Consider the following 13,418-nt stretch of genomic DNA (forward strand, 5'->3'; position numbering starts at 1 on the left):
TGTGCGACCCTATCGTTACCCCCAAATTCAGAAGGACGAGATCGAGAAGCTGATTAAGGAGATGTTGGACGCGGGGATCATCAGACCAAGTGTGAGTCCTTTCTCTAGTCCTGTACTACTGGTTAAAAAGAAGGATGGTAGCTGGAGATTCTGCGTGGATTACAGGGCATTGAATAAGGAAACTGTGCCGGATAAGTTTCCCATTCCGGTGATCGATGAGCTACTGGATGAGCTGTATGGAGCAGTAGTGTTCTCTAAGATGGATTTGAAGTCGGGCTACCACCAAATCAGGATGAAAGGGGAGGATATTCCGAAGACGGCATTCAGGACACACGAGGGGCACTATGAGTTCTTGGTGATGCCATTTGGGCTTACCAATGCTCCAGCCACTTTCCAATCCTTGATGAACAGGGTGTTTCGGCCGTACCTGCGGAGGTTTGTACTAGTTTTCTTCGATGACATACTGGTGTACAGTCGATCCGAGGAGGAGCACCAGGAGCATTTGAAGGTGGTCTTTGGAGTGCTACGGGAGCACGAGTTTAAAGCCAATCTGAAGAAGTGTAGCTTCGCCCAGAAGAGTGTGGAGTATCTGGGACACTTGGTATCTAAGGAAGGGGTGGCAGCTGATTCAGCCAAGATCGAAGCCATGCAACGGTGGCCTCTACCTAGGAACTTGAGGGAGCTGAGGGGATTCCTGGGACTGACGGGCTACTACCGGAGGTTTGTGAAAGGGTACAGCAACATAGCCTTGCCCTTGACAGAGCAGTTAAAGAAGGATAGTTTCTTGTGGGGAGAAGCGGCTACTCAAGCTTTTGAGAAGCTTAAGAAGGCAATGACCACGGTACCAGTTTTGGCCCTACCAGACTTCAGTCAGACGTTCGTGGTGGAGACAGACGCATCCGGGTATGGGTTGGGGGCGGTGCTGATGCAGCAGCATAGACCCATTGCCTACTTCAGTCAGGTGTTGGCAACAAGAGCAAGACTGAAGTCTGTATATGAACGGGAATTGATGGCCATAGTATTGGCAATTCAGAAGTGGAGACCCTACCTGCTAGGACGGCATTTCGTCGTCAGGACGGATCAGAGGAGCCTGAAATACCTGTTGGAACAACGGATGGTGACAGAGGAACATCAGAGGTGGCTGTCTAAACTATTGGGATACGATTTTGAGATCCAGTACCGACCAGGGTTGGAGAATAAGGCGGCTGATGCCTTATCCAGGTGTGGGGGAGAGCTACAGGCGGTAACCATGTCGGTACCCCTAATGGTGGATTGGGGGGAAATCCAGAGAGAGAGTGAGCATGATGAAGAATTGAAGAAGATCCGATTGGATCTATTGAAGGATAAGAGCAGCCACCCAAGCTACACCCTTGAGGGGGAGAGATTGTTGCACCAAGGAAGGTTTGTGATACCACAAAATTCCATCCACATTCCCCAGCTATTACAGGAGTTTCATGGGAGCGCCATTGGAGGTCATTCTGGGGTAGAAAAGACATACCGGAGGCTGGCCGCAGAATTATACTGGAAAGGAATGCATAAGCAAGTGCAGGAGACAGTGGCGAGGTGCGAAGTGTGTCAGAGAAACAAGTATATGGCGATGGCTCCAGGGGGGTTACTACAGCCCTTGTCGCTTCCAAATAGAGTATGGGAGGAAGTGTCCATGGATTTCGTGGATGGCCTACCACGATCGGAGGGATTCACTGTTATTATGGTGGTGGTTGATAGACTGAGCAAGTATGCACATTTCACACCCCTTCGACACCCTTACACTGCAGTGACAGTGGCGGCTTCTTTCATCAGGGAAGTGGTTAGATTACATGGAATTCCAGAGTCGATAGTGTCTGATCGCGACAAGGTGTTCCTCAGCCAGTTTTGGAGGGAGCTGTTCAGGTTACAGGGGACTATTCTCAAAAGGAGCACAGCCTACCATCCGCAAACAGACGGGCAAACAGAGGTTGTAAATCGGAGCTTGGAAACTTACTTAAGGTGTTTTGCTTCTGAAACACCAAGGATATGGGCCAAATGGTTGGCCTGGGCAGAGTATTGGTACAATACCTCGTACCACTCAGCTTCCCGGATGACCCCTTTTAGAGTGTTATATGGAAGAGATCCGCCACATTTGGTGCATTATGGAAGGGGAAGCACACCCGTATCTTCAGTAGAGCAGCATTTGGAAGAAAGGGATAGGATGTTGGAGGAGTTGAAGAAACATCTGATGAAGGCACAACAGATCATGAAGAAACAGGCGGATGCACACAGAAGGGATATCCAATTTGAAGTAGGTGAGAAGGTGTTTCTAAAACTACGGCCCTACAGACAGAGAACCTTGGCCAACAGAATAAATGAGACGTTATCCCCAAGGTATTTTGGCCCCTATGAGATATTAGATAAAATTGGGGCAGTGGCATACCATTTGAAATTACCCCCTTCGGCCACTATACATCCAGTATTTCATGTATCACAGCTGAGAAAAGCCATTGGGGAGTATGCAAGCAGTGCTGAACTGCCAAAAACATTAATTGAGGAGATGGAAGTGAGCCTAGAACCTCTGGAGCTGAAAGGTGTTAGACTGGACCAGGAAGGAAACAAAGAGGTGTTGATCGCATGGAAAGGGCTTCCTGAATTCGATGCCACATGGGAACCACACGAGAGGATGATACAACAGTTTCCCGAATTTCACCTTGAGGACAAGGTGATTCTTTGGGAGGGCGGTAATGTTACGCCGGGTCTGGTTGGACCGGTCCAGACCAGACCGGTCCGGTTCTACGTGAGGAAGAGGGGAGCTCCAGGCGGAGCTGGCAGGGAGGGCGGAAGCCATGTGGAGCCCACCTTGGGTTAAATGCAATGTTTGGAGGGAAAATTATTTGAGGGAAGGGTTGTTTAGGGAATTTGCTTGAGTCCTTTCTTTTCAAGTAGAAGTTTTGGAGGGATTTAGACTATCTTGAATTTGAATGAAATTGGAGATCTAGGGTTTGTTCTTCTTGGGCTCTAGGGTTTGCTAGAGATTTGGAGAGTTGTTTCTTCCTCTCGAATCGAAGGAACGTGTATGTTTTATTATTTTTTTGAATCCTTTAATGAAAGATCTTGTTTTGCTTGAGATTTCTTCCACTGATTTGCTGTACGTTGCTGTTTTCTACTGAAAAACTGCTGTTTTCTGTTACAAAACAGCAGTTTCCTCTTCGTTTTGTGCTGATTTTGGTTAGGTTTGCTTGCGAACTCAAGTATTACCTTAGGGTTACTTGCGAACTCAAGTATTTCCTATCAGAGGCATATCCTCTTGTATGGCATTTTCAAGAGAAAATCATCCATATGCTACCTAGCTCTTCAAGTTCTTATAATGAGCCGTTCGCTGGCCATAGCCTAGTTTAATGTAACATGTGATTAACACAGTTAACGATGAAGAAATGTGATTCAGATTTCAGCATGAATAAATAAGGGCCAATGAAAGCTTAGATTCACAAAATTTTATCAATGGGCTATAGAGCCTTCTAAAGAAAAGATACATATCATACACCATAGCTTCACTTTGATAATAAAATAACATCAACATCAAGCCTTTGTCTCACTTCACTTTGATAATAATAATAAAAATATAGTTAAAGGCTACAACGCATTACCAGGGCATAATCATCCGGATATCAATGATAGAAATACCATAAAAGATTGCATGAAAAATAATCATACCTGAAATGAGATGCCATAAAAGAAGTGTGAAAAATAATCATACCTGAAATTCTTTTATGAGATCCATAGTAATCATATCTATCATAGCCAAATGGCCCTTTCGTCCTCCAACAAGCATATATCGGCCACTCAATGTATAATCCAACCTGTAGGGACCTAAATCTGCAAGTTTATTTCAAAAGAAATGAGAACTAAAACACAGAAAAATATATATATATATAAAGAAAGAAATTTAGGAACGATGACCAATCCACTGCAGTTTTTTTTTTTTTCAGAATTTGGATCGTCAACCATGATCTTAGTTGCTTGACAAATCATTTCCATTGAAGCAAGAAAAGCCATAGGGAAACGTAGCCAATCAATGATATTGCTAACAAAATAATACATGCAATGAAGGGGTCCTTCGGTATCAATTTTAATTTTGTCAATTTACTATTGTAATTATATATATTTTTATCCGAAATTCTATTGGAGTTCACAGGAAACAAAGACATTTACTACAACATTTGTTTGTTGTTCCCAATTATTCAAAACAGAAAACAAAGCACAAAACAGGTTTAGGGTGCTCTAACAATTTCAAAAACATATCATAATGAGGGACTAATGAAAAGCAGAGAATAAACATAAATAACAGAAATAAGGAAAAAATATTGAAGAAATGTAAATAAAAAATAAAAATATGGAAAGTTTATGGAAACCCTAAGAGATAAGCAAAAGTAGGTTTCATTTTCTACCTTTCAAGACCATATCGAATGGTTTCCTTGAACTAATAATATCCACTTCTTGAAGGATAGTTTCTTGCTTGATCCTCCATGTCTTTTCTAGACCTTCAGCCTCCAAATAGCCGTGCTCAGTAGGTAAAAGCCACTATAAATTGTTTAAGATAGTTATTATAAATATAAACTGTTATGAACACTTTCTAGGAATAAAAAAGATAGTGCTTTTACATAATAAAATACTAAAGAAATGTGAAAACTGAATTACAGAACCCATTTCAATTTCTTGACATATAATGTTCCATTAGACGTAATGGGACTCAATTCATCATCAAAGCTCTCGCAGCAATCTCAGCCTCAAATGTAGTTTGATTCTTCACAAGTATGGCACCTAAAATTCATTCATATTGGAATCGGGAAAATTTTTCATACAGCTCGCTGAGAAGTTATTCAAGTTCAAAAAAGTGTTTAGTTACAAGTTACAACCTAGGTTCGAGAAATCTAAAAAAAAAATATTTTTTACTTTTCACTTAGGCGCTGTTTCTTTTTATATAGTTAAGTAAAATGCAAATATGTTTTACTTTACTATTTTATTTGGACTCATTCGCTTCTATGAAATTAATAGAAAATGTAATTACCTAGGGAGCTGAAAATAAATGCAAATCCCCTGATAGCTCACTTTGAAAGCCTACAGCAAATTGTAGAGAAAAAATCTCCTCACACATGATGCAAGAATATTCTCTTCCCTCTAGATGTTTCTGATTTCACAACACCTCCAACACATCTTCCCTTTCTCTCCATCAAATCTATTCCTAGCGCTACCATCCTCTGCTTGTATTTCACCAAGAGTGTCAATGAACCCTCAACGATTTTCCTTCCTCACTGAAAGACGGCTTATAAGGTATTTTCATCCTTTTTCTTCTTGGTTCTAGTTCTCACATTTTTTTGTACTCTTAAAGCTCTACATCAACACCTGAAATGGGTCCGATTCATGAAATATCACCATTCCTTTTCTCTATGGTCTTATTTCTCTTAACTTTTGCTTGAGAAAAAGCTCTGTTACTTAATATTGAAAGAGCTGATTTCTCTGTTTTATATTTTTTTAATCATTTTGTTTGCTATTCGCTTGGCTTCCTTTTCTCTGAAAAAAAGAAATCCCTCTTTTAAGGCACCACTTGTTTTGAAGGAATTGAAAGAGGTAAATACTACACCTAAGATGCCAATGAGCATGCTTGTATTAACTTAAAGTTAGAACTTATTTTTTTCCATTAAAGAATGATTTAAATAGCTTAATAAAGTGAGTGCTTAAAATTATGAATCTTTTTCCAGATCCTTTTTACTTGATAACTTGAGAAATGTCAGCATTGAAAATAATGATCTTTTTTATTCACGTTAATAGAATACACGATTTCAACACATTCAAAATTCATTTATGGACTTTTCTCTGAACCCTGTTTGATTCTTTGTAAGTAAGACAAATGTAAAAATGTTTTTCCCAAATATTTTAAATTCTTTCCTATGCCACTTTCTCATGGTGATGATGGTCGCTGACCAAAACAAATAAAAGACGAAGAGCAACTGGAGAAGCAATGCAAATATAAGGAGTACACTTCCCAGAGTTGGTTCACCGGTGCTCGGATTTTCTAACGCAAGGCCTCATTTTGGTATTTGCTGATGTTATTGAGTTTTTGGAAATGTATTGGAAATAACAACCTTTTATTATTAGTGTAATGAAATTGAGGGGAAATTTGTGAAACCGTTTCCTTATTTGGATGCTGCTGTATCCACGCTTAGATGTTTAAGCAATCCACTGTAATAAGTATAGTTTCATGCTTTATATATGTTAAGAAAACTTAATGTTTTGGTGAGATTCAACGGTTTTACAAACTCTATTAATGAATATACTGAAAGAAGCAGGGAAATTTTATTGCTCCGAGTGGCACTATACTTTTTGAAGAAAAGAACTAGTGGTGGCCAAAAACATCTCAATCTTGCAACCAAATGCACCAAAATTGTAATTGCTAGTCAGGAATCCTCTTTCATTACACCACTAACTAATTTACATATTCCTTCAACATATCATAGCTTTCAGCCATCCATAGTGCTTCAAACATGTTAGACATTGATTCTGACAATTTATTAGAAAGTAATCCTAACTATTTCACATCAAGGTTTAGGATCTGGTCCATCAATAAGTTGAATCTACAGCCAACACATACTATCAAAATTGCATCAGTTAACTAAATTATTGTTGACCTTAATTTGCAAATAGTGGTTCTATATTCCTCAAAATATAACAGTGTGCTTCCAGAACTAAAAAGAACAAACTTCAACAACAACAACATCAAATTTTTATCCCACTATGTGGGGTCGGCTATATAAATGTTTTTTCTCCATTTAAGAGTTAAATTCTCATTTAAATCTAATGAAAAAAGGTCATTTCAAAAAAAAATTTAATCAAGTATTTTAGGTCTACCTCTACCTTTCTTATATAAATCAAATCTAATACATCTACTTTTCAAACCGGGTCATCGGAAGGCCGCCATTTTATGTGGCCAAATCATCTAAGGCGACTCTCTCTAATCTTATCTTCCATTGGAGCTGCTCCAACATTTTCATGTATATGCTCATTTCGTATCTTGACTCTAAGTAAAGCCACTCATTCAGTTGAGCTTCTCATCTATGCAACACTTAACTGAATACTATGCCTTCTCTTTTAATGACCAACATTCTGCACCACAAATCATTGCTGGTTTAACCACCATCTTATAGAATTTTCCCTTATCTTTGAGGGGGACTTTTCTATCACACAACAAGTCCGATGCATTCCTCCACTCCAAACATCCAACTTGAATTCTACTAATAATATTCCCATCTACTAAACCATCACTTTGAATAAGAGACCGAAGATAAAAATGTGTACTCTTATTAATGACTTGATCACCCAAAGTCACAATCCCGGCACTAGATCTATTATTACTAAAATTACACTCCATTCAACAAAAATATTGCATGAAATGTTATGCTATAATCATCACTGAAAATAGAAAGACGCTTCTATCAATTGAAAGGATCTACTTAACCTGCAATAACTACCACATAAATATCATAATTATAATCTTAGTAAATAGGAGAAACAAGGAAACCTTTTCAGCCATAGCAGCAGCTTTTGCAGATTGACCATATAACTTTTCTTTAACACTGAGTTGCCCTTTCAACCTTTTATCCCGTAATACCTAAATAAAATGAAAAAGATTGTCAGACATCAAGAAAAAAGGCCATTCAAATCTAGTAAATATGCTTGCAACGTTAATATCTGTTGCTCAGACAAATCCCAAAAAAGAAACGTATACCTCCAGGTTAGCGCCATCTCCTCGTAGGTACTTTTTTGCTTTTGGATCTAATTCCTCTAAATTTTCCTGTAAATTTAATTAGCAGACAAACTAATTAGGATATCAAAAAAAGAATGAAGTTTGTTCGATTCCAACTTTCAGTAGACAAATTTTGATTCCAAAGATAACAATAATACAAATTCAATTTCTAATAGACGTAACAAAAACCTGAAATCTTTGACTTAGTTTGACTAACCAAAAAAGAAAATAATAAATAGAAATGAAATATCAAAAAAGGTATTTTCAATAAACACACCTTAAACATCGGAAAGCACAAAACAAAATAAAAGCATTATATAAATAAATTTTATCAATGCAATGAAATAAAATTGGCTTGCAATGGAAGAAATATGGCATACCTGCTTTATTCCAATATTAATGTTTTCAGTCTCCATATTTTCTCGCCTAACAACCATCTGCCAAAATAATAAGTCATTAGTGCAGCTTAGCTAATGTAAAAACAATTTTGAGGGTTAGAGGCTTCCTAATATAACTAATATAATGTATACTATTATTTCATGCAAATGAAATAAATGATTCATAGTCACATGTTATCAATTAATTTATGAACTTAATTTCTTCAAATATAAACAAACAATGCTAGAACGAGCTGTATTCTATAATATTCTATGCCTTTCTCCCCTCGGGTTTGATTTCATCTTCTACACTGATTTAGTTTAGTTTTGGAGTTCTATATTTACTTAAATCAACAGCGATTAGAAGATTGGTGAAGACTTTAATTTTAAAATCATGGTTCAACAACATGATTGTTAAAGTCACGACCCATTACATATAGGGAGTCAGGACTTGAGTACTGACTGGATGTAATTCTTTCAAATTAGGATAAATTTGTGACTACAAACTTTTAGAAGATTATATTTGATAATGCTAGAATTAAACCTACATACTATTTTGTGATTTCTTTCCTTGCATTTTTCAACACTATAATTTTAGTTATTTGTTTTCCTGCATGAATGAATTTTCTCAAAAACCATACAACAAAATTTTCTTGTTAATGGTATGAGTTCTAATCAAAGTAAATTTTTATAGTTCTGATTTTATGCATATGTCTTCTATTAAACATTCCTTAAATTATAGCTTGAGTGGATTTTACAATATATAGTTTTCATCTAAAGGTGAAAATTAATTTCCTATATCGATAGTTTATGAATTGCAAATTTAAGTTTTAGTTCTTGAATTTTGCATTATATCTAGTAGCAACTCTAGAGGCCAACTTGCAATATGTGTGATTGCAAAGTTGGTAGTCTATCAGTTTAGAGAAAGTGAAAATCCTTGGGCCTTTACAATGAGTCAAAATCTTTCCCAAATTTTCATGATGTAGAATATCTTTCTTATTTAACACTGTCGTTGCCGGGTCACAAGGCCTGGATGAGAAAAGTGGAGGGTTACATTAGGTAGTCGACAACCAACGTATAATATTTTTGAATAATCATGAACGAATATCTTCCTTATTTCCGTAGCTAAAAATATAGAAAAATGGTTAATCCTTGTATATTATGTCGAGAGAATTTTTTCATATGATTACTATATTATTAGTAGTTTTCATAGGTAGAAATTACAACGAGTAATCTAGAATTATGTATAAATAGAGGTGCAAAGCTCTCAACGAAATACACACAAATCATATCATTTCATCACAATTCATGGTATCAGAGCTATAAGAACAAAAGAATACTAGCATTACCTCCTTCTACCTCTGGCCTGTAATCCCAAGATCTGTCTTCTAACTACTTCTGCCTCTCTTTTTCCGTATCCTAGCACCACTTGATGTCCCCCAAATCAATAAGACCTCAACCTTGTTCTTTCTAAAATAAAATAGAGGAAAATATTTTTTCTTTAAGAAAATCTCTTTTACAGCAAGAGCTAAAGACCAATCAAATGATTCTAATGAAGCTTAGCATGTGAGTACCAAACCTTCAATCTTCAATCAAATTAAATGAAATAAACTACTTTATTTTGACTCAAATTGTAAAAATCTTTCAAGGAAAAGTTGGGCCACCATATTAGACGAATTCTAAGTGAAAATGAAATTCATTTTGCCACATGGGAAGTAAAAGATTCCTCAATTATGTCCTAATTAAGGAATACAATGGTACCATAACTAAACAAAACCTACATGCTCCTCATCAAAGCCAAAGATATATAAGATGCAGTGAAGTAAACATATTCCAAGGGGCATGATACGCCTTAGTCTATAAAATTAAGACAAAAATTCACATCAACAAATAAATTAACCATTCAATTGTTGAGTATTATAAAAAAATGAAAAATATGTGGCTCAAACTCGATTAATACCAACGTATAAAAATGAGTTGCAATGAAGATGTTGAACAGTTACAAACTTCTGAAGAAGAAAGAATTTTTGAATTTTTAGTTGGACTAAATACCCACTATGATCAAACATGCATTCAAATGGCTGAAATATACTCCATTTCCAACCTAAATGAATTCTTCTCCCCCATTAAAAATGAAGAAGGAAAAAAGTGTGGGTAATGTTAGAAACACATCCCATTAGTGAAAATGCTACCTTATTCATTGCCCCTACATCAAAACCAAATAGTTGGCCGACATCCTGACCAAAGTGCTATCAAACTGTACATATCAAAATATCATGTCCAAGTAAGGCATGAAGAATATCACTCTATATCTTGAGGAGTTCTAGTGGTTCTAGAAGCCAACTTGGAAATTTGGGAGATTGCAAAGCTGGTAATCTATGTGGACGAGTTAGCAATCTGTGGGTTTTTTCAAGGTTTAGAAATCTCTCTCATATTACATGAAAAATAAATGTGTAAGTCGTAGAATATCCTCGTTATTTCCATAGTTATGTATATAGAAACATGATTAATCCTTACATATTCCATCCTATAACTTTGATTATGATAGGAAATACTTGTAGATCTTAAGTATTTCCTATCAATTTTCGGAAAACAGAGAGAATTCTCCACCAAAATCCACACAAAAATAGGAAAACAATATATAATTTGTATTATATGATGAAAAGGAAACGGAAAATAGCAAAATACAATTGATCATCTATTCAAGAGGATCGATCTCTCCCAAATCCCTAGACGCCGCTAGAGACCAAAAGAAAACCTAAATCTAAGAGATCTCAAATTTCAACCAAATGCAAGATGCCCTAACCCTAGGAAAACAAAGTATTTCATGCATATAAATCTAAAGGAAAACCCTAAACAATCCCTACATTCAAATTTCCCTCCCAAATCCCTAAAAAATCCTTCCTAAAATGCTCCGTTGGATAAGGCGGCTCATGCAGCATGCGCAAGATGCGGAAAAGTTCCGCCTCTGTTGCATTGGACCGGTCCCGTGTGGACCGGCTGGACCAGTCCAATGGACAGGTCTAACAATCCTCTATTTGAGAGGATGATCGATCTCTCCCAAATCTCTAAACGCCGCTAGAGCCTTAAAGAAAACCTAAATCTAAGAGATCAAATTTTAGCCAAATTCAAGATCCCTTAACCATAGAAAAACAAAGTATTTAATGCATGTAAATCAAAAGGAAAACCCTAAACAGTCCATACATTCAAATTTCCTTACCAAATCCCTCAAAAATCCTTCCTAAAGTGCTTTGTTGGCTGTGGCGGCTCACGCGGCATGTGCAAGAGGCGGAGAAGTTCCGCCTCTATTGCGCTGGGCCGGTCCCGTGTGGACCGGCTGGACCGGTCCAATGGACCGATCTAACAGATTACAATTTAATTAATAGTTTCTAAGGGCAGAAATTACCAAGAGTAACATAGATTTCTATTGTATAATGCAAGACTCTCAAGGAAATATGCACAAAATCAAATCATTTTTCCTCTCTTCAAAAGTATATAATTTGCATATGAAAACCTTAGACCCTAAGACATCCTGTATGACATGAATGAACTCATTAATCCATAAAAAAAATGAGAAACACAAATAACATGCCACTAATACATATTAGCCATACAAATTGAAGTTAATATTATCTCATGTAGTTTAATAATATTTTTATCATATCAATCATATAGCAATCAAAGATACAATACATCAAAATAATAAACATGAAAGCTTATAACATGCTCTCTTATAGATGCTTAATGTTTGGAAGAATCAAATAAACAATATGATAGCTCTAAATAAACATAAGGTGATGCATTACTATAAACAGGTAAAAAAAGCATGCTATAGTCACTGATGATAAAATAATAGAATGAGCATACCGAGTTTTAAGAATGCATGTACCAATAATACTTCACGAGTAAGGATTAAGGTAAACCATCACCTTCTTTCCTCTTTTAACACACTTAATCATAGCTCTTAAAATGAGTAAATTTATAAGGATTCCTAAACCAAACTAGTAATTTTAACTAATTATGACAATATGATTACAAGATTAAAGGACAGTGTATAAATAGAAATTATAATTCTAAATTTAGGCTTCTCTACCTATAACCCCAAAAAGAACTCTCCAAATATTTGGATTAAATCAACATAATAACTTACTTAAATATTAAAGACATGTTGAGTCAACTTCTCAGGCCAATAATGATTAAATTGCAAAAAATTCATACCAAAGCTATGATTCCCTAGCACAACCTATATGAATGCATTAACACATTGATCAAATGGACAACATCGACTCATACAGAAAAACAGAAAATATCCACTCTAATAAATTTAAGCTATTTTAAATAATAAACTCATCCTAACAAGAATTTTCAATCCATAAATAAGAGCTTTATTACATTTTAAATAATTAACTTGGTATTAATTTCACATTATTCAGCTGGAGGAATTATCAAATTGGTAAAATTTAGGGGCTGTTTGTGCGGGATTTGAACAGGATTTAGGGGCTGTTTGGTATCGGATTTACAGCGGGATTTAAGTCAGATTTACGCTAAATCCAGCCAAACAGTTTTTGTGCGCGCGTTAAATCCCGGGATTCAGTAAATCCCGGATTAACGGATTTACAGCTAAAATCCGGGATTTAGTAAATCCGAGGGGTAGCCGAGATTTATCCGAAGAAGCGCGCGAAAGGGAGAAAGTTACCTTCACAGCCAGCGAGCTCCCGTTCTTGCTTCCGATCAAAATTTCGTAACTTCCGATCCGGGTTGAAGTCGTCGCAGGAGCGAAGGCGAACAGCCACGAAGGAGCCGAAGAAGCGACGCCTGCAATCCCTACACCTCCTGCGAAAGCAACGGAGCCGAACAGCAACGACGAAAAGAGAAGATGAAAGGCAGCCCTACTCGCTTCTAATATTGATTAACTTAATTAATATAATTTAAATTATTAATACTTAATTAAATTAATTAAATAGTTAATTTATAATTAGTACATAAATTAATTATCTAATTTAACTTAGTTATATAGTTAGTACTTACTAATTAAATATTAATATAATTAGATTAATTAATATTACTTAATATATCTATTATTATATATATAATTAATTGTATAAATAAAAATTAATAGATAATTTGTACTTAACATATTATTAAATTTATAACACATTATATTTTTTATTTTTAATTATATTTACTAAATCCCTCCGTTCGGCGGATTTATGGGATTTGGCCTAAGAAGCGCGCGAAAGGGAAAAAGTTACCTTCAAGGCTAGTGAGGG

The 13,418-nt window shown here is 36.2% G+C and overlaps 1 protein-coding gene across 3 annotated transcripts in view; it reads right to left on the reverse strand.

Moving 5' to 3' along the window:
• The window catches only part of LOC110107441 (probable U3 small nucleolar RNA-associated protein 7), a 23,833-nt gene extending 10,784 nt beyond the window's left edge, over nt 1-13,049 (reverse strand). The window contains exons 1-7 of one of the 3 annotated variants that reach the window (XM_028696997.1): nt 12,845-13,049; nt 9,498-9,614; nt 8,152-8,208; nt 7,754-7,819; nt 7,547-7,636; nt 4,419-4,551; nt 3,728-3,846 (exon numbers count right to left, since the gene is read on the reverse strand). In XM_028696997.1, coding sequence (XP_028552830.1) covers nt 3,728-3,846; nt 4,419-4,551; nt 7,547-7,636; nt 7,754-7,819; nt 8,152-8,208 — 465 coding nt within the window. In that variant the 5' untranslated portion in view covers nt 9,498-9,614; nt 12,845-13,049. Of the gene's footprint in view, nt 1-3,727; nt 3,847-4,418; nt 4,552-7,546; nt 7,637-7,753; nt 7,820-8,151; nt 8,209-9,497; nt 9,619-12,844 lie in introns of all 3 variants that reach the window. The other 2 variants (XM_020837706.2, XM_020837708.2) reach the window with 2 other exon arrangements.
• Between the last annotated feature and the right edge of the window lie 369 nt (nt 13,050-13,418).

Source organism: Dendrobium catenatum, unplaced genomic scaffold (genome assembly GCF_001605985.2).
Source record: "Dendrobium catenatum unplaced genomic scaffold, ASM160598v2 fragScaff_scaffold_853, whole genome shotgun sequence".
Classification (NCBI taxonomy): Eukaryota; Viridiplantae; Streptophyta; class Magnoliopsida; order Asparagales; family Orchidaceae; genus Dendrobium; species Dendrobium catenatum.